The following is a 22,121-nucleotide window of genomic DNA, read 5'->3' as shown; positions in this document are numbered from 1 at the left end:
CATTTAAATAAGTTACATGGATGTTCAGGGAGGAATCCGTGACCCATGAATGTTGAGAAGTGGTTTCTTGGTCCCTGAGAGGGAAAAAACCCAGATAATTAATTAAGGTAAATAGTAGCTTTATTTCTAGCTTTACCAGTTGCTCCAGGGACATTCAGGACTGTCAGTGAATTGGAAAACAAATCAATAACTAATTGAGAAGTAAACATTTGCTGTCACAAGTCATGCCCTGCAACCTCAAGCCACAGAAGAGGAACCCTCTTCTTTAAAATTTCAGTGCCTCAGGCTGGTTTAAGACATTGACAGGATTTTAGTGGACCACCTCCACCTTACACACGGTAGATTTGAGAGAAGAGAGAAATTCTGCAGATCTCCTTCTAGAGCCCCTCACTACAGTGCCTGGGACACCCTCCTTGCTCCAGCCCTGCTCCTGTCTCCTAAGAATCACTTTCTTTCTAGAAATACTTGAAGAGGTTTCCTCAGTAGCAGCAAACATTTTGGGGATGCTGTGGGCACATGGGCAGAGCTGAACCTATCCTGCATGAGACAGCACCAGGACAGGTGCCTCTTCCAGAGGCAACTCTCCTTTCAGGCAATACATGCCACTGATCTCCTGACTATAAAATGACATTTTCACTGTCATACTCACCATTGCTGCCTGCCCTTGACATCATCATGGAGCTACTCCCATTGCAGAGCACCCACAACTGTTCCATGTGTGGAGGCTGAAGAGAAGGAGAACAGATTCTGCTTTTCCCCCCCTCACTTAGCAGCTGCGGTAAAATGTGGACAGACCCAGTCTGTAAGAAAAAATTTTCTCACACAATTTGCTTGTGAAACAGTGTTGGCTACTGCTGCTGTCTTCCATCCCCAAGCCTAGCAGGGAGAAGCCCATGGGAGACCAGCTGCTGCTAGATGTGCAGCAGCTCCAGCGAGGGGCCCAGCAGCGACAGCAGTGGTAACGCGCCAGGACTCCTGGAGCCGGGGCACAGCTGTCAGCACAAGATCTGGGTGCCAAAATTACACCAGCACCTCATTAACCTGGAGAGGCAGCTCTGTGCAGCAGAGGAGGCAGGGATGGCCGAGGAGGAAGAGGCCAGGCTGCTGCTCGGGTGTCAAAGCACGGGCAGTAATTGACAGCTACATGCTGGCAGGCAGCAGTGAAGGAGAAATCTGTATTCCTGTCCTCCCAACATGAGGAAAGAGCCGCATGGTTCTCTAACAACCCCATTTTGGCATCGCCTTCCTTTTCGTGGGTAATAGCTACCAGCAGCATCTCCTGTCAATTGCTGACAAAGGATCCCACCTGGCACTGTGCAGATGCTGCCTCATGAACAACAGGCCACCAGGAGAGAGGTGTTGAGCACTGGAAGATTTATAGGAATCAAATTCTTCTCTGTTAAAGAGAAAAATTGTGGGTGGCAAAAACCAAAAGGATGAGAATAGGGAAAAAAAAAAAAAAAAAGGAGGAAAACCTGCTGCGAGGAAATACAAGAGGAATAAACTTACAGGAAAGAAGTTAGATTGGTGTGGTGAGTTTGGTCCCCTCTATTGCTTTTAAACTGTGTCAGGATTTTCAGCCATGGATACTGCCTTCAGATGGAGGGCTGAATTTGCACAGATAGTTCCTACAATTCCTTCTAACTCATAGGGTTTCCAAGTAGTAGTCATTTCCCTTCCTCCAGGAAGGGCCAGTAGGTAAGAGGAAAGACCCATGCAGTGATATTTTACCCAGGTGCTTCTCAATCCTTCCTTTGTACCAGTGTAAGTTCCAAAGGTGCTTTTCCTTGCCTGTAAATGTCAGTCAGTGGGGATGTCAGGTAGCACCGTATCTATGACCACAGGCACTATTCTACAATTTGTCTTCATTTTTCACCTTTTTTGTTTTGTGGAGGCACAGCTTCTCTTGCTCACCTGGCAAACTGAGTCATCTGACATTACATTTGCACTTTCCCAGAGGCCAGCAGCTACTAAGCCATCATCATCCAGCCTCCCCCTATGGGCATAATATGCTAATTTATACCTACAATCAAGCATCTGTGATACCATTTGTGCTGCAGATACTGTGGGGGGAATTGATGGTTATTCAGATCTTGTGTTAACTGAGGAAAAACTGATTTATTTCCCTACTGAGTGGAGCAGTTACTAAAACCAGTGTGGATGAGCTCTGCTTTTTCAATATGCCTTGGCTGCATGCTAATAGTTCGGAGTCTAGGTGACTCATTTGTTGGAGAAACTTTGCTCTCTGAATTATTCACTTATTCAGCCTACTAAGCCAGATAATAGGAGATGGCAGAACCTTTCTTCATCTCTCAAAGGATATCTTGATATCCTTTAAACATTCATACTCTTCCCAAATATATACATTTCAAGACTTATTTTTGCCTGTGTTCTTGATATTCTTTTATTCTAACCACTTGTACATTTGGCTGGGAATAGAGCTATAATTTCACATAAAAAAAAGAAAACAGGTTTTTCCCTTTTTTACATTGGCATCTTACGTGTGAAGGTGTTCAGCACTTATCACTTGTGAGGGGAAACGCCACTGCTCTCTTTCCTGTCCTATAGTCATTGTCTATATCTGAAGTCACTTCAACTCTAAAAAAAATTGTGTGGATTAGTCATCATTTACATACATTACAGTAGTTTTTCTCTGAGATAAAAGATACACATTACTTTTTGTGTGTATTCAAAACAGATTTCATGACATCTTCCCAGCTGTCTACCTTTTCACTTACACTGATCCCCATTTCAAATTCACCTTCTGCCCTAAAGTTCTTTGCTGTACCAGGTCCAGGCTCCCCAAACTGCAGACCCCTTCTGCCTGCTCGCTTTCCTAAGAGCCCTGCTTCTCTGTCTGCTTTACTTCCCAACCAAGCTGCAAGAAGCAGATGAACCTACTAGTCCCTCCTCTTCCCTTTTCACAATTTATTCTGTGCTGATCCCTGCTCCTGGAGCACAATCTCCTCGCCACAGCACTGGTCACTCACTGTGTCCCCAGGCTGTTTCCAGCTCCTCCGGTAAGAATGAATCACCAAAATCATGGCATCGTGGAGATCCAAGCCCCAAAGACGAGCATAGTACTGGAAGGCCCAGCATGCTGGCAGAGATTTTAGCATTGCTATAGCCCTTATCTATAAATCTCCACATAATTATTTATCACTGAAAATTCTGTTAATGAGCCCAGCAACAGACCAACAAGATAGGTGTGATCCACCATCCTAGACCCCTCTTCAAGACTCATTTCTTCCAGAATCTTTGAAGGTTGATTAGGAATCACAGATGGCTGAGATGCTTTTAATGTATTACTTTCATTTCATTCTGTTGCCTATCAAGGATGGTAACTCCTTTTCAGGCAAGGACCAGATCGTTCTGTGATTATAAAGCACCTAGCACAGCTAAATCTCAGTCCAGTTTGTCTGTCAGCCTCCAGTTATGCAAATCATTATAATATCTGATTGCATGCCCCTCCATTTGTCCCTCTCTTGGGGCTTCCAATACGAGAAAGTCAATCAGGCACCAAGTCACCCTGTGCATTGTCTATTGCAACAGACTCCTGTCCCAAGTTCCTCTACAAAATTAATATAACATGATAATATGTTGAAAGTCTTCACTCAGACTTCCTTTTTTTTACCATTTATTCTTACAATCGAAACTTAGCAAGGTCACATGTAATGGTAATAATAATAGGATTAATGATAATTTTGAACATATATAAGGACAGCTTCTGATCACAATAAGGTGAAACACCTCTTTTCTCCTGCTGAGGCCTATTTGCTCTGAGTCATTATTTATCTCTGGCTCTTCACAACCCTGCTGTGCTAATATTGTTTCAACAGAAATTTTTAACATTTAACGAAGGAATTATGTTAGATTTTAACCAACTGATTGTTGTATTCTACATAACTGAACCTTATTTTTCCCCTTCACTTTTTTCAGGCAAAGCATTACATTTCATTTCAACTAAGTTATTTTCTGAATAGACCAGATTTAAATATCTGCAAGCTTGCTTGCATTTTCTTCACCTATGAATAATAAAGCAGCACATGAAAGCCACATTTCTGAAGTTTAGTGCTGAAAAACATGTTGGAAAAAAATTAACATGGTCAGTAATGGGTGAAAGTAATGACATAGTGAATGCTATTTTTAAAAGAATTAACACTTTTGAGGATAATAGGAAACCCACAGGGGCTGAGTGTGGCCTGTGGATATGAGCAAGGGAGAGAATCAAAGCAATTCCTTCTTGCACAGCCAATAAGAAATACCCTATAGCCATAGAAATACCCTTGGTGTGTGGTTGCACCTTGTAGGGGCAAGAAGCAGCAAAAAATCCAATGCATACAGACACTGGCAGAATATAAAAGAAGGGAAAAAAAAAAGTCTTCCTTGGAGATATCCAGAGTCCTATGAGTCCATTGTACTGTACTATCTATGCCATCCCTTTGCAGCAGATGGATAAAGAAGGGAGAGTGTTAAATTTCCTGGCATCTATTTTAACACATCTTCCATTCTGGGACCTTAATTATATCCAGGTGGTGTCCAGGTGCAGTTGTCTGGACTATCTCCACTGGGCACATTTGCTTGTAGAATTGTCTGGTTAGAGGCTTTTTTGTTTTAGAAAAATGTGTTCTTCTGGCCATTCATTATGGGCTCACACTCTTCCCAAATTTTCCCTATGTCCCCAAACTGAAAAATAGCTAATCAAAGCCATAAATAAAAGAAACCCACTTTGACAACTGAGAACACTTCTAAATAAGTTTATACAATACATTGAGCATCACTGATTTTTCCAAAATCCACAGCAGGGGCATATTTTAAATAGTGCAATATTATTTCTGAGATGAATACAGTTTGGGGTTTTTTTCTTTTTGTTCTTGAGACCATTGAATTTCACCATGAAATCTAAAAAATACCCTGGACTTTATGAAGCAGTAATATGAGAAGAAAGAAAGTAATAATAATAAAAATTGATGGCACCAACATACAAGAAGAGCTTGAGGGGAAAAAAAAAAAAAAAGAAATGAAACAACAAACATTTTTGGGAGGCAGAAGCATTTTCCAGTGATCAGACACTAAATTTCACCACCAGATTTGGTTACACCCTACAGTCTCAGAGCTAAGTACTGTCAGAAATGTCATTATGGCAAACTGTGACAGCCTAGATGTGGGTTAGCAAACAAATAATTTTGCTGTCTGACACTATCATTAACTGAGATGATCAACAAGTATCCTCATCCTCAGCAATCCTCATTCCGAAGATGACAGTCTGGACTTGACTGGTTCATATCTGAGGCACTGTAAAAGACAGATGAATAAAGAAAATATCTTTTAAGACATTAATAAAGCTTAAATTAAATGGGAAACACAGGAAAAGAAGTTTTATAAGTAAAGTCATTAATTTGAAAGAACAAAAGTGCAGGTAAGGCAGCCAAACTAAATATTAAATATAAAGAAAATGTTCTGCTTCCCTAAGACAAAGGTGACTAGCATGCTAGAATAGGAAGGATGAAATAATATCCTGCCTTAAATTAGAAAAGCTTTGCCACAAGATTTTTCAAGTCTGTTAGCAAGTGTCTTTGGTAAAGTAATAAGGTTGTGGACGGTGCCATAGGACTGGGGAACAAGGGTACGACCTCCAATTAAGAAGGCGAAAAAATTGACCCATATTTACAGGTCTATTAGAGCCACTTGAATTGCTTGCTAGGCTTTAAAATAGTGTTCTGTGGGGAGTCTAATTAATGATGCAGAGGTAAAAGCAATATGGGATAAAATGCAACATGGGTTTACTAAAGGTAGACCTTGCCAGACTCACTTAATTTCGTTTTTTGAAAAGAGAACTATGAGGGCAGCAGGGGAGGTATTTCCAGCAAAAATAGGGAAGCATTCATGTCTTTGTATGAGGCCCAGGTGATGCCATATGGAAAACTGCTACAATCCTGGTCACCCATGTTTCAGGGAGATACCTTCCAGCTGGAAGAGGCACAGAGAGGTCAGTGGGAAGGTTAGGAAAATGGATGTGAGATGTCTGGCTGTTCAGCCTAACAAAGAGTGGCTGACTGGGGATGTGTCTGCGGAAAGAGACCTAGCTAAAATAAAAAGCACTGGGACAGAATGCATACCTACAAAGTGGTCAGAAGTAAATTCAGGCTGGAAGGAAAACCAGCTGTAAAAGTTTGCAGCTCAAGCAAATGTTTCCAACAAGAGCTGAGACACAGAAAGCTAATAACAGCTCAGGCTGAGCTGCAGATATGTGAGAAAGGATGGCCCAAAAAAGTGACCAGTGTCACTTTGAAGACCCTCAATGAAGATTTCCTTAGTTCCCCCTCAATGACTTCAGGCAATTGCTATGGTTTTACATAAAACACATGCTCAGAACTAACTTTCAAGCCAAATTATTCAAATTAGTTCATGTTAAGAAACTAGCACAAAACTAGCATTGCTATTAATTTTGCTAGTGGCAGGAGCTGCTGCTGGCTGCTGACAGGATCCCCTTAGCCATTGAAAAGTCCTTGTCTCATTTTGATGGAGCAGGGCATGATGAGGAGATGAGTGGCATATTATGGTGGATCCCATCTTGCTGCCTCAGAAACATTCCCCTCCATTTGAAATCTGTCATGCTTCAGAAGTCTTCCACACAGGAAAACAACTGTGGATTGTAGCACTCTACTTCCTCTGCTTTCACTTCCTTGGAGAATCATAACTGACACACAAAAAGAAACTATTAAAAAAAAAAAAAAAAAGTAAAACTTGTTAAGTACAAGCCTTGTCAGCCTCTTTTCCCAGCTGACCCCTCCCATGGAAGAGGGAAACAGTTTGGAGCAGAAAGGTTCCATTGGATGGCATGTACAGTCTAACTACAAGGATGGCACTGCAAGACCAAGCCATAAGAAAACTGCTCACAGCTTCCCCAAACTCATGCACGTTTGAGGGGGGGAAAAATTAAACTTTGGGTAACAGCAATTTCAGTGGCATTAAAAACTTTGAGAGGGACATAATAATGTGCAACCGAGTCAACTTTGAAACCTGCTGGATTTGACAAAAACTCTGCTGCATGAGGAAGGCTTAATGTTTTTTTTAATGTCTGAAGGATGGCCTGCAAATCTGCAGCTAAGCTGTGTTAGAGATTTAAAGACCATTTATTATTTTCTACTGATCTAAAATCCTTAAATCACCTTAAACTCTTAGCTCACCTAAGATCTTAAAATAGAAGAACTTAAGCTCCCTGTGTCACTGTATCAAGCATTTAATCTGATCAATATTTATTAAACTTATGCAGATAAAAGTCTAGGCTTTATATTATTAAAAAGTTGTGAGGTTTTAGAACAGTCATGACAAAATGTGGCTCTCAGCCAACTTTGCAAAGGCAGTGTGCATTCATGTGAACGTTCACGCTTCAGAGACAGTTTATTTTCCGTATTGTAGACACCCCTTCAATTTGGGGACTCCTCTTTATCGTTTATGAGGTAGCAGGCCATTATAATAAAGAATAATCAAACAACACCACACCAGTTTTGTCTGTATGACTGAGGAATGCATCCCACAATATTTGAAGTTTGTGTGGATAACTGCACTCGATCATTTTGTTGTCCTTCACTGGAGTTTTAGTGGCATATTGCACAATAACCACATATATTGTGAAACATATATAGGCTTGCAGCTAGTATTTTGATTTATTTTTCAGGTCTTAGAGATCAGTAAGGTTGGAACAGACCTCCAAGATCATTAAATCCAACCTTTGAACAAAAACAATCATGTCCACTAAAGCATATCCCAAAGTGCCACATCTGCCCTTTTATTTTGAGCACTTCTAGGAATGGTGACTACACCACTCCACACTGATGAGCCTTTTACCATTCTTAATCTTTCTTTAAGTGAAGAAATTTTTTCCTGATATCCGACCTGAACCTCCCCTGGTGCAAATTGAGGACATTTCCCCTCGTTCCATCCTTTGTTGCCTGGAAGAAGAGGCCAAAACCCACACTGCCACTGCCTCCTTTCAGGGAGCAGTAAGGTCTCCCCTCAGCCTCCTTTTCTCTTCCCTAATTTCCAGAGAAATTTAACTTTCCCTACTCAGTATTATGTAGTTTTTCACTTCCTTCTATCACATCTTTTGTTGTAAATAAAGGGTAGTTTTGCTTTTTCTTTCTCTTCCCTTCATGAAACCACAGAGATTGAAAGATAACTTTGTTTTCCAAAGTGCCAAGGACACATCCAGTGTTAAAGATAAAGTAATAAAAAAACAGGACAGTTAAAGATAAGAGTAATAAAAAAAAAAAAAAGGAAAGAAAAGAGGCTTTAAAGGACTAGCAGCTCATGTTACTGGAGTCATGAACATTAAAGTGGAGAGGGAATTAATGGCTCAGAAGAGAAAATGGGCTGCAGCACCTTCATATTCCCCAAAACTGTAGGGATGATGGGGCAGCCTAAGGAACCAACCAAAGTGTGTGCTCAGACAAAGGTCTTCCATGCTGGCCCTCATCTCTTCCAGTGAGCAAATCAACCACATTCACCCTTGATCAGTAAATAAACAAATTATGTCTGGAAGCCACCTGTGACAAGATCCATAGCTTGATTTGAGGTATTAAAGAGGAGTAAATACCTTTTGGCTATAAATTGGAGCAGGAATAAAGCAAAAGTTTTCAGGTGAATTTCTTTTTACCTTTTTCTCTTTTTTCTTTTTCCCAGATCTTTTTTCTTCCAAAGCCTGATATTTAGAGACAAAAAAAAAGAATCAGAAGACATTACCCAGCTTGGAACACACAAGCCCGAGGAAGATCATAAGTTAGATAAACCTGCCCTCAATGTTTGTCATTATATGCAAAGATAATTTAGAGTTGAAGACCCTGCAGGCTGGGTCATGCAGGTGCTGTGCTCAGGGTAGCCAGCTCTGGAAAAGAGCTTCCTTTGGTTCTCTGTTGCCCACCTCACACCTCTGCCCTCCTCTCTCCAGGGCAGGGCACGTCTTTCAAATTCACCTCACAGCTGTGGAGCCGTGGAGCTTTTTGCCTCTAAGAAAAGCTAAATTAGAGGCTAAGTGCCCTGACTGTCAGCAAAGCACAGCTGATAGCAAGAGCCACCAGGCAGCCACTTCTCTTTGCAGGCTGCTGCCCCACCTCAGGCTCAGCCAGAAGCCCTTCAGGTGCCACAGAGGCAGCTTCCCTTTCAATTAATAAATCTGAACTGGGAAGAGCCACGGAGAGGCAGGAATTATGCAGGGCAGTCAAAAGGGACAAGGCAAAGGCTAATGGCCTGAAGCAAGAAAGAAAGACAACCCAAGATGAAAAGATCTTAACAGCAAGGTCTGCCAGGAAGCACCCACAAGAACTCTGAGAATGGTTATTTTTTGCTTTGGGAGGATCAGGGGAAGGAAGGAGAGGATGCAAAGGCTTCAAGTCGCAGAAATAAACAAACACACTCCAGGAATACTAATCACTACAGAAAGACTTCAAGTTGCTCCACTGTGAGGGAGGTAGTACCCTCTCCACGACCTGGCCAGATATCTGTAATATTATCAACAGCACAAAAGTTTAGTTCATAGTTTTCCCTCTCTGTGAAGATGACACATCAAAAATGAGGGGGGGGGAAAGCCTATTTTTTAAATGGGCAATCTAGTAAACTACAACCACATTGCTAGCCTCCTTTTTAAAAGGATCTAGCAAATTTGGAGGGGAAAAGAAAAAAAAGACTCTATTTAAACTCTTAGAGCTTTTCCAGCCCAGAACTGGATATAGCATATCACTGAATTGCACCTGTCCCTCTGCTGATTCCCTTTATCATTAAAAATACATCCAAAGAAATCTTCTACATCTCTATATGGTAATTGATTCACTCAGGTAATTTATAACATCTAAGAAACTATGTGAGATGAGACACTGAAATATGGCTGAAGGTCTTTACCAAAACCAGAGGTGTATTTTTGTCTGTTGGCTGTTTTACCAGGCAGCTTCTCCTCACATCCCCCATTTGGTTCAAAATTCCTACCTGTGCAGATATGCCATCTCACTTTACCAAGGAGCAACAAAACTCTGACTTCACAAGAAACAACTTGCACAAGGGCGAGGGCCTAAGCTCTGGACATGGGAAGAATCTTGGAAAGATATGAAATCACCATTTTGCTTCAGTTTTGGCATAAACTCTTCTTTCTTCAGTCTCCTATACGCCCAGATTCAAGTACCAAGGAAGACATAAATCTGAATGCTAGATGGAAAAAATATTTTTAAAAATAACACTGCCATTCCTTATCATGAGAAAAACTTACAAGCATTTACATACAGGTTCTTGAAGCATTCTAATTCCAGTACCTCCAGCATGGTAAAGAGGAGGGATAACATCAGGTGCAAGGCTGTAAGAAGGGGTGAGTCAGAGGCCAGTGCAATTTGCTCTCATTATACCTGATGTATAATAATGAAAAAATTATATTGTGACATTAAATAGTGTGAACAATCCAGCAACAGAGTGCAGAAAGAAACAGTGCATCAGCATGGTACCACAAAAGTCAGGTGGTGAGTTAACCTGAGATGGCATTAGTAGAACAAACTTAAAATTGATTGATATATATACACCAGAAATTATTACAGAAATAGAATACAAGTAATATAAACTCTTAAACTTCAGAGGCTATGCCCATTAACTTCCTTGGCTTTATTCCAGAAACTAATTTGGCTCATGTCCTGTAAAGAAGGCATTTGCGCTGACACACTATCTTTGTATGTACTTGAGGACTGACTCTGCTTGCAGACATTTGTCAAAAGCAGCAGAACCAGCTGAATGTAAATGTCCCAGCAGGGAATGCCACAAATTTCAACAGTTGCAAACAGTTTCCCATGTACAAAAGGTTCAAGACGGAGATCAAGTTGCTCAGATCTTTAGAATGTCAGGGAAAGACAAAACCAAGATCTGTCTTACTGGGGAAGTACTCCATCCCCAAAAACTGCTGAGCTGATTCCCTTGAAGTTGTCCACGGTACAGATCCAGCAAAGGCCTTCTCTGTTCTTGTTTGGCACAACTTCACTGTCTTGGTAAATCCCCAATGACTTTAGCAAAGCTAAAGCTCTGATCCATAGGAAATGACTGAGAAACATAACCAAGTACTCATATCCAAAGCTGCAGCTTCCCTGGTAGTTGAAGATAAGCCAAAAGAAAGCTGCTGACAAAGGGCAGCATGAAGGCTATGAGAGATGGACTTCTTTAGCAGCAGCCCACAAGTAGAATAGCTTAAATAGCTTAATGAGAAAAAAACCTTCATATGTCAGAAGAGAGGGGGCTTTTTTTCTGACAAGCCAATGCTGAGGACCTGCTCTCAGCTCACTGTGACTCTCCCTCCTTTTCCATGGGTGACATAAGGCTGTGATTCAAATTCTGAGCACAAGATGATTTCTATGCAGAACAACTTAGAAAGAAGTTCTGTGCTGACTTATGATTATCTGTGTGACTAAAGTCTTCCTTTCTCTGCCAAGGTAATAAGCCCTTCCCCTAATCTTTTCTGCAGCAGTGTAAATATTAGATGTAATACAGCAGATCTGGTGGCAGTTTTAGCAGAAAGGTGCTGGTGTCATATCATGTAGGATTGTGCACATAAATGGCACCTTTTGAAAAACCCACGGATTTGCAAGGTTTAAAAAAACCGTGTAGCACTAGTGACACCTGCAGGAACATGCTGGTTTGAACAGCGACGGGGAAAAAAAATGCCAAAATGAGGCTTCTGTGAGAAGCTATTGTAAGGAAAGCCAGCAGATATACCCACAGTGCCTGCCTTCCAGGCATATTTAAGCCTACCCGGGCATATTTAAGATAAAAATTTTGGGCAGAGTTGTTTAGCAAGGAGAGAAAGTAAATTAACAAGTGTACACACAAGCGAAGATCGGAGCACTGTGCCAACATTCAAAGGCAAGAGAGTTTGATCCAGCTTGAAGTATAGCACCCAGATCACAAAAAAAAAAAAAAAAAAAAAAAAAAAAAAAAAGGCTAGAGCGGGAAAGTCTTCAAGAGAACAATACCTAGTGATTACCAGTGATATACAAAATAGTCTGCTTTTTCCACTTCCCTGATTGCACAGTAAAAAATTTAATTTCACCTTAATCTTCTCTCATTACTTGATGCTGTTCCACTTTTGCCACACAAAAATCCAGCCACTCCACTTTATGCCAGTTACCCTATTTACACTAGGAAAGCTGTTTCTAATGCACTTCATTATCACTGCTAGTAAAACATTGTGTTTAAAATAAATGCATGCAAGTTAAAATCAAGACCAAAGGAAAAAAAAAATTATTTCTTTGCTCTGGATTAATTTTTTTGTGTTTCTTGGCTTAAAACATCTTTTATGTTTTGTGAAAAATCCATGCCAATATGACTGGGCAACTGTTGAGCAAGGCACAGAGAAATATGTGCCAGAGCAGATCTATCAACACTACAACAGTATGGAGGAACAGGAACTACCTGTTGCAAAATGGGAAACCTGGTAATACAGGAAACACAAGAAATGTGGTGAGTCTGCAAGGAAAAGGAATGCAACATTGAATGATACAAGTGAAGAGAAGATTGATATAAAGTATTAGGATAGCACTGGTTAAAAAAAAAAAAAAAAAAAAGTAAAGAGTGGGATCTGGAATTTTTTGAGGGGAAGAAGGCAAGAGATCCTTTGCAGGCAGAACTGACAGAACAGAGAACCTCATGGAGAGTCCTTGATCAGATGGGTTTTCACCCACTGGTGTGATTTCTTTCTGAGAGATGAGTGATATCACACACTATGCTGCTGTGGATGGCTTCAGTTCCCCAGGCATGACTGGGGCAGAACATGACAAAACATGAGGTGACAAGCTGGGTCCAAGGCCATCTCAGCAACCTCAAGATGCGTCCAAGGCCAATCTCAGTTAATGCCTCAAAAAAATGCAGAAGACAGTGCTCAGAGCAGCCTAAAAGCACTCATGTATCTCAGGAGAGGACCACTCCAGTTTCATGATGCTCTTGGGCCCAAGGCTGATGTAAGGAGTGCAGGTCCAGGGGAGGTCAAGTCAAGGCAATTAAATTCTATTGGGTGCCCACAAGGCCCTCACACAAATAGAGTAAGACTTAATTGCTCTTGACTTAGCTTTCTCAGCAACAGGTTCTTTTCATGAGTTCTTTTTGTTAGAGCCCAAATAAGACTTCTTTCATGAAGGACTAAGGTGTTGTTCACTAATGAAACTCAAAAGCCACCTCTCCAAGGTCCAGACCTTGCTAAAAAGCATGGCACTATATTTTACCCAACTTTAAATTTTTGTCTTAGGTGCACATCTGGATTTTGGGTTGTTTTATGGTTCTACCAGTCCAAGGGAGAAGTGAAATCTGCATCTGACAGTGGTATCAGATTTTCCCTCTAACCATCAGCCTTACTGATGCCTTTCATCAGCATGGATCCCAAGCCATGGCTTGCAGGACCTGCACTGACCATGGGCTCAGAGCAGGCGCAGGAAGAATCTCATGCCATGAGCATGAAAGCATCACTTAGGCCAGTAATGCAGCTTATTCGTGCAGCTCCCACAAGGACTCACTGTCCACAAGAGTCTTCTTGGTCTAAACCCTTCCCCTGGCAATTCCAAGTGTTTCCACAGCCTGGATGAAAGGTAGGGAGTACAATGTAGAGAGATCTTGTGAGACCCCACCTGGAGTTCAGTATCCAGCTCTGGGGTCCCTGAAATAAGAAGCATATTGACCTGTGGAAGCAGGTCCAGAGGAGGGATACAAACATAATCACAGAACTGGAATGCCTTTCCTATGAAGACAGGCTGAGTGAGTTGGGGTTGTTCAGCCTGGAGAAGGTTGTTCAGCTCCAGAGAGACCTTGAAACAGCCTTCCAGTACCCAAAGGGGGCTACGAGAGAGCTGGAGATGGACTTTTTATAAGGGCATGTGGTGATAGGACAAGAGGCAATGGCTTTAAACTGAAAGAGGGCAGGTTTAGATTAAATATTAGGAATAAATTCAAGAGTGGTGAGGCACTGACATGGGTTGTCCAGAGAAGTTGTGGATGCCCCATCCCCATCCCTGGAAGTGTTCAAGGCCAGGCTGGATGGGGCTTTGAGCAACCTTCTCTAGTGGAAGGTGTCCCTGCCTAGTACAGATGATCTTAAAGGTCCCTTCCAATCCAAACCATAGCATCAATGCTATGATTCTGTGCCTTTCTCTGCTGGAAATAATATCTACATCAGGAGAATAAAGAGACTAATCCAGCCCCTTACCTAAACAAAGTCCATTTTTCTCTCCCACCAGCTTCTTTCTGACTACTCTATCCTACTAACAGTAGCTCAGGAAAAGTGAGGGAGATAAGACCAACTAGATTCACAATTTATTTCCCACTACAGTTGCAAAAGCTGACAAAAGTAAGCCAGAGGTACTACTGAAATATCTGTCCATGCCTCTAAAACCAAGTTTGCACCTAGAAGCACAGTGCTGTTAGAGTGTTTATTCTGACAACTTCTAACATGTCAACTCAGCCCAAATGGAGGCAGAACCAGGTGTTTCACTGCCCCTCAGAGCACCTAAGCCTGTCCTCCATATCTTGTATCAACTAACCTCAACTTGCCTTTCCTTGGCTTTGCACAGGACACTGCTGCAGAATTCATAAATAAAATAAAATATAAATAAATAAAATATAAATAAATACGTTATAAATAAATCTCTGTTGACGCCAGCACTCAGCTCTTGTGGCCTGTACCAAAGAGCTGTGGCAGAGACCAGGGTGGTATGAGAAGAAAGCAAAAGATGTGAGCAAGGAAGAGCAAGAACAGAAAAAAATGTAACATGTCAGAGATATAAGATTATGTGTTCTTATCTACATATGGAAATAGCTAAATTTCAAAAATATCTTTTTGATAAGCTAACCAGAATGAAATCTTTAACTCAGCATTGCTGACACGGTGGAAAAGTATGTCTTATAAACTTTAAGGAGGATTTGCTCTAAAAGCTGACACAGAAGGATCTGTTTGCACGTGTTCAACACCACTGATTTTACAAGTTGCATTTTAAAAGAATGACAAAACTTTGCAGGTGAAAGACTGGTACATGCTGTGCTTGAAGAAAACAGGTGGGTGTGGTGGCTCTTGTGTTTTGTGTTCTGACATGCTTTGGAGATACACAAATGCTGACTTCTAGCAGTAATTACTAGCCCAACTCACTGGCCAAAATCTTATAAAAAATGAAAAAAACATTTCTTCAAAGTAGTTTGTATTGAATATTAGACAATATTGTCAGAGACAATACCTCTTACGTTGCTGAATACATGTGTAATTTGTATAAATAGAAGAGTATAAATTATAATATAATCATATAATATAGCAAAACATATAACTATGATTAAATGGTAGTTCAGCCTAGAAGCACATTCAGAAGATTGCTAAGTAAAATATACTAACATACTATATGAATATACACCAAAAAAAAAAAACAAAAACCAGAAGATAAAATGGACACCAAATACCTCTCACATTCCTTTAGTTTTCATTCTTCCATTTATTTCCTAGCCTTATACTTAATAACTGTGTGATGAAAAGAAATTATTCACATTTTAAAGTTACACCTGTTTATTTAGTAAGGAAGTTAATACCTGGCAATGGCAGAGCCATGAAAGTAAATAGTCCTTAACAGTATGGAAAGTGTGTACTGAAAGAATATCACCTCCAAGCTCTCTCAGTTTTCACCACACATACTACAGGCAGCCATCCAGGCCAGCCATTTTCCTGGCTCATGCAGAAAAACAAACAGAGCCTTACACAGTCTGTAAGAAATATACCATTTATCACAGCCTCCAGCTGAGGGCTTGTAACAGAAACAGAACTGGATTTTCCCCCACAAGGGGTAAGAACAAATACTTCTCTTTCTATGATCTCTCAAAACTACATCTGAAGAAGTCTGGTTTCTTGCAGAATAGTTGGACATCCACATAAATGCTTGTCACACCTGAATTCTCTACTGCTGCATCTGAGCAAATATAGCGAGCGATGCCCCTCTGCTGAGAACACATACATTCAAGTTTTTGAAAGTAGTTCCTATTTGCTTCTGATGGCCAAAACCTTTAGTGAAAGGAAGTAATCCTGCTATGTGCCTGGAAACACAAATCATAACTTCACGGGATGTTTCGTACAGACAAAAATCAAGTTCTGAATGCAAATTGTTCAAAAGAGGAAGAACAGAGAAGATAGCAACTTTAGAATACTATTGACCCAATGGGTAATATACAATTTTATTGTATTTTTAACTAATGTCACCTGTGAACACAAATATAAGAGGTACTTCAATTGAAGACAACATTTTCAGCAATCAGAATTAAGATAAAGTGGACAGACTACTAGGAAAAGTCAGACAGAGGCAATAGCCTTTAAATGACCAATTTAAATAGCTTGAAAAAGTACACAAACCTTGGTCATGCACATTTGTCTGCAGGAGGACATTTCACAGAAGGCTTATTTAGATTTTTGCAACTAGTTTAATCTCCTGGAAAAGACTAAATCTAATTTCAAACACTACCTACTTACATCCCTCATCCAGCTCCTCTTGAACCTAGTTTTGCTTCTTCCTTCTAAAAAGAACCTGATCTCAGTGTTGCAAACTTTTTGTGACATAATATTTTCAGAAAAGCCATTCGAAATTTAACATGACAGAGAGGGTAAAGAAATGGGTTCAAAGAGGAATTGATCCACAAAAGCCAAAAGGTTGCTTCATACAGGAAGTTATGGACACAAGTTCCCTGGCAGGGCCCACGGATAATCATTAATAAAGAGTATGGGGCCCAGCAAATGGCAAACACACAGACAATTATGGCAAGAGACTTCGCTATTTTCTTGTCCCGTTGCAGTTTTGATCTGGTCTTTGCACAGAAGGAAACAGAAAAGTCATTTTCTGGGGTTACAGAATTGTCTCTGGATGGAGATGAGCAGTCAGTTCCCAAAGACTCTTTTTTTGGTCTCATGGAAGAAGAAACACTGTCCTCTGCTTCTGACGAAGGAGATGACGCCCCTGGCCTCGGCAAGCCACAAAACCTCCAGGACAGGCTGCTGCTCCTCGGAGGCTCACAGTCCTGCACACTGCCACGCCGCTGGCGCCGCTGGATGTTGTGGAAGATGTGCACGTTGAAGTAGGTCACCAAGAGCAGCGGCACAAAGAACTCCAGGGTGGATGCACACAGCAGGAAGTACCAGTTGTTGAAGAACTCGGCGTAGCACTGATCCACCGCTACCACGCTCTGGCCGGCCACTTGCTCCCAAAACAGGATGGCTGGGCAGTACAGGAGGAATGCTAAGACCCAGATGGCCACCATCTTGATGGCAGGGTTGGATGTTTTTCCCTGCTGAGCTCTGTAAGATACCTGTGAGGGAAAAAATAAATTACAAGTTCAGACTTGTAGAGACCCATTTTGGGACTAGGAGAAGCAGCTGGAAATGATCTCAAGAGGTACTTGGTAATACAGAGATGTGGCTGTGCTGATCAGCTGAAGCTCACCCAAGCATGTTTATTTCATTGATGCTGGCAGTGCATAGGGTTGACATTAACAAATTAATGTCACTGTACCAGGGTCCAGGTCCAGGGCATGAAACACGATCATCCATCAATACATAATAATTTGGTGTGCCTTGTTTGAGATACCTATGGTCTGAACTGCCAGAGGAATTAGCACTTTGTAGCTGTTGGGACCTTCACTCCCACTCACTGGAAACTGCACTGCTTTTTACAGCATTTTACAAACAAATAACTGTAGGCATCATGGTGCTCAACAGAAAAGGTGGCACATAGATTTAACCTATAAGAAAATTTCTTACTAGACAATTCATGAGGATGAAGGAATAGACACCACACCTGCACCACAGCTGATGAAACTAAAAAAATCACCCATTTTCTTCCTTCTACATCCACTCCAGGGCCAGTATGTATTTTCCACTATATGTTGCAGAACAGATAGATACAATGTGGCTCACATCTCTTTCACACGATGAATGTGTAATTCTGCAAGCTTAGACATCCAATTGATAACAAAAGTTTGAGTTAATGTCACTAGAACTATCATACAAATGTTCATAGGTCTTAATTGCATTTGTATAGGTGCTCTGAATTTTGCAATTTGTAAATGCTGAGTCTTTGGCTTTCCAGTGTAAGGTTTCTTACACACCAAAATTTTTGGTGTTTGGTTTCCAAGATTTTTTCCTTAAATAGAATAAAATAATAAAATTTATTAAGAAGGCAGTTATAGGATGTTAAATTACTTACGACAAATAAGACTGAAATTCTATTGCTTGAAGTTATGTTGACAATCTCATACACACAAAAGAGCTGTGACATTCCCTGCCACCTGAGCTAACAGTGTGGCTGGTGAGAAATGCTGGCCTCCACCCCAGCATGGCCCAAGACACAGAGCTCACACCAGGTGTGTAGAATTCTCTGCAGCAAGCAGAAACAGAATGTGTCTGAAGTTTGGGGTTCTGCTCCAGACACAATGAAGAGTTTATTGATGCATATCTACAGGCAACGATTGCAGTCTGCCCTTTGTTCCACTTTCTGCCTGTTTGCTCTTCCTCCCAGTCTTATCCAGAATAATTTTTGACCACATGTCTGGCCTAGACACCCTCCCCAGTGTCCTTGATTTTACTGCCCTAGCTCCACTGTAATTTACTTTCATGCCTGATTTTAGGTCCGAACTCAAATCCAGTTTACTCTGAATTTCCTCTTTCCCTGCCCCTTTTTTACCAATCTGCTGCCTTACCCTTTTTACCCCCTAAACTGCTTTTCCTCAGGCAGTAACGTGACAGCAGCTTGAGCAGAAATTGTGAGGAAACTCCTGGTTGACTAGCTCTGCAGTGAAGCATGCCCAGTGTAGAATATTCATCCCATCTGGCTGAAAAATATCTAGTAATCACCACATGCCTAGTATATTTTTGAGGAGTATTATCTTCGTTAAATTTGATCTTATACTCATCATGGCAAAGGTTGGTGAATATAACCATCCAAGGAAAAAAATTAGAGACGCTCTAAACAGGTTACTTACAGCTTTAGTAACTGACAGGAAACGGTCGTAGCTGATAAGAACAATGTTAAACACTGAAGCTGTGCAGAGGAGATAGTCCATGACCAGCCAGAGCTTGCAGATTCCTCTTCCCAAGTGCCATTTCCCCATCAGGCTGTAAGGGATGTAGAGGGGCATGCAGAACACACCTGCAGAAAGCAACCAGAAAGACACCATGAGGTTCATAGGGATTGCAAACTCCTGGAAGCAGAGAGAGACACACTGTTTTGGCATTTGGGTAAAAAAAAAAAAAACCAACAAATCTATTAAGGTGAATATGTAATTTATATACATAAGTTCCTAAATTCTCATGAAATCTGATGGTGACTTTCTATGTCTTAGATGTTAGTGTGATTTATGTATGCTTATTGTTGAGAATAAGCCGAAAGCAATTCAGCAAAGGATTTACTGAAGAGGAAAATACAAGTCTAACCAACTTAGACTCTCTAAAGGTATAAAATTAGTGCTGCAGCATATATGCACTGTGGTTGCAGTCTGATAAGTAACCTCATCATTTTATTTCCTCTATTCTTTCATCTGTATTAGAATTTTCCCTCAAACACATCTGCAGATGTTGCCAATGGCAGTTATTCCTGCAAAATTGGTTAGCATTTGTAAACTGAAGACAATATATTGGACAGTCTGTGTGGTGCTCTACCAGAGATAGAGCAGACACAGCAGAAGTATGAAACTCTCATTTTTAAGGAGCGTTTTAATTTCATGCTTCTTCTCCACCTGAGAATAACTCTAGAACTATTTTGGTTTGTTAAATTTGTGTTTTGTCCAACAGACCTTCCACTGAAGTACTTTATTAAGAAAATCATGTTTGTGTTCTATTTTTAAGCAAGCAACTTCTTTATTTTAACACTAATATTCTTTCAAAAGTGTGCTGCTATAGCTGATTTTACATTCCTGAAAACACCAATCTACCAGAGACAAAGAGAAAATTATATGCTGCATCAAGATCCATTTAAAACTCTCCAGATGATTCCTTTCTTGACAAGTCTGTCACGATCTTAGAAGTTACTAAACATATCCAGTGTGATGTGGTCCACTGACTACAAAACTTTGGGCAAAGAGCTGCCAGACTGCTGCCAACCAGGAAATGCTCAGTGCTTTCCATACTGATGGCTTATTTTAACATATTCCTTAAATACAAGCAGCATCACTTTGGTGATAAATACTCATTTTTCATGGTTGCTGATAACAGCTACTGTTCTCATGAACTTCAATGGGATCAATGTTTGGCACCATGTCAAAAAGTAATGACTGCTTTGAGCTATAAAAATAGCTCAAAATAAATATATATATATAAATAAATATAGAGGCAAACCCCAGGTTTTAAGCATTGATATTTGAAGCTATTCTTGCTTTTACTAATTGGTGGACACAAAAGACATGAGTCACATCCCTGTAAATATTCCAGACTTTTAATAAACTAAAAAAAAATAAAACCAACCCCACAGCAAATTCAGAAAATAAAGTATTTCCTGACCAATATCAGAGACAAAATCTTAGATTTACAGTCTGTATAGGCCAATCTAGTACTGATGGCAATCATTTCCTCTTGGCTGATTTAAGAATGCATGAGGCACCAGCCACAAAGTACGGATGCAGAAGGTAGATATTTAATTCTCTTGACTAAACTATGAGATATGAGGAGAAACAGACTTTTGCAGAAGACCTGAGCAATGAAATAGCAGCTCCAGCAAATTGTCTGCCTTAGCAGGAAAGCAAAGGCTTCACCATATGCATCATTTTCTGCCCCATGGGGCAAGTCCCAGAATAAGGCAACATGTGTTATAAATGGTACAAATGAAGGAAAACCTTAAAGGCTAAACTAATACACTTCACTACCCAGCACTGACAAAGGAACAGCATTGGGGGGATGGTATTGTCAGAAGTACAGTAGGTCTCTGGCCACGATTTCCTTTCTCACGGTTCAGTAAATGCTGGTGTCTGTGACCATCCTGAAGAGAAAGCCTTTGTGTGCAGAAGTACCTCCTTGCCAGCCTCAAGTCAAGACATTTGCTGGCACATCTGCCACAGGACTGTGGTTTTGTCAGGCTTTGCCTGGCTTCAGCCACGGAGGAGTGCTGCAAAAGGCATTCACTCCACCATCAAACTCACTTGGCATCACCAGCCAGGACTGGATCCATGGCAGCTCCAGCAACAAACTCTCCTGGACTTTTGCAGTGTTGCTGTGGGAAGAGGAGACCAATTAGGAATATAGATGAGGGATGCCAGCAGGATGTCAAACTGGTATCAAACAATGCATCAGATCAATAGCCTGAGTTAAGCTGAAACCAGTAAAAAGTCCTGGCAATAAAGTGTCTCACTGTAGTGTAATACATTAATAAACCATTAGTACTATGTACTCTACTATGTACTCTACTATCTACTATGTACTCTATGGAGAGAGTAATTCATGTACCTGGATGTATCACACATAGCTGTCAAATATAAGCTGTTCTGAAGAGTGTGATGAACACCTTATATTTGGAGAGGCAAGGGTAAATGACAAACTGCAGCAAACAACCTCTTCAAGAAGTATTCGCATATAATAGTCACTCCTTTTTTTTTTGAATCAACATTAAAAGTATTTATATGAAAAAGAATGCATTTTTCATTATAATACATTTTGAGACATATTGGGCTATTAAAACACTTCATGCAGCTTCCACCATTCCACATCCTTCCTCCAGACACAGCTGGGAAATAGTTCTCAGAAGAAAACACATGGACAATAAACACCAATGCTTCTCCTCAGAGTCCTACAACACAATTAGCACATGGCTCCACAGCTCTCACTTACCCACTGCAAAGTCAGAAACAGCAAGATTCAGAAAGAAATAGTTACTCCGATGCCTGAGGTTTCTGTCCATAACAAAAGCAAGGATCACCAGCATGTTTCCAAGGATGGTCAGCAGACACAGCAACACCATGAGGAAAGCCAGCAGCACCAACACACCCAGGGAGAACTCGGAGCTCGGCGACTGCGTGGGCCAAGTCTCGTTACACGTCGCAGCCGCGTGCGGAATTTCGGCGGTGCTGTTGAGCATGGTGGGTATCCAGGTGAGGTCAGTCTGGGAAGG

At 40.9% G+C, this 22,121-nt stretch overlaps 1 protein-coding gene across 1 annotated transcript; it reads right to left on the bottom strand.

The window, feature by feature from the left end:
* Positions 1-16,272: 16,272 nt before the first annotated feature.
* On the bottom strand, positions 16,273-22,121 carry LOC121333181 (histamine H3 receptor-like). Its single transcript, XM_041399303.1, has 3 exons — positions 21,842-22,121; positions 19,009-19,175; positions 16,273-17,337 (listed from the first exon to the last, which is right to left on the bottom strand). Exons 1-3 carry the CDS (start codon positions 22,086-22,088, stop codon positions 16,552-16,554), a joined length of 1,200 nt encoding a protein of 399 aa, XP_041255237.1. The 5' UTR covers positions 22,089-22,121; the 3' UTR covers positions 16,273-16,551.

Source organism: Onychostruthus taczanowskii, unplaced genomic scaffold (genome assembly GCF_017590055.1).
Source record: "Onychostruthus taczanowskii isolate IOZ18803 unplaced genomic scaffold, ASM1759005v1 scaffold16, whole genome shotgun sequence".
Classification (NCBI taxonomy): Eukaryota; Metazoa; Chordata; class Aves; order Passeriformes; family Passeridae; genus Onychostruthus; species Onychostruthus taczanowskii.
This window is presented reverse-complemented; position numbering and strand designations above follow the sequence as displayed.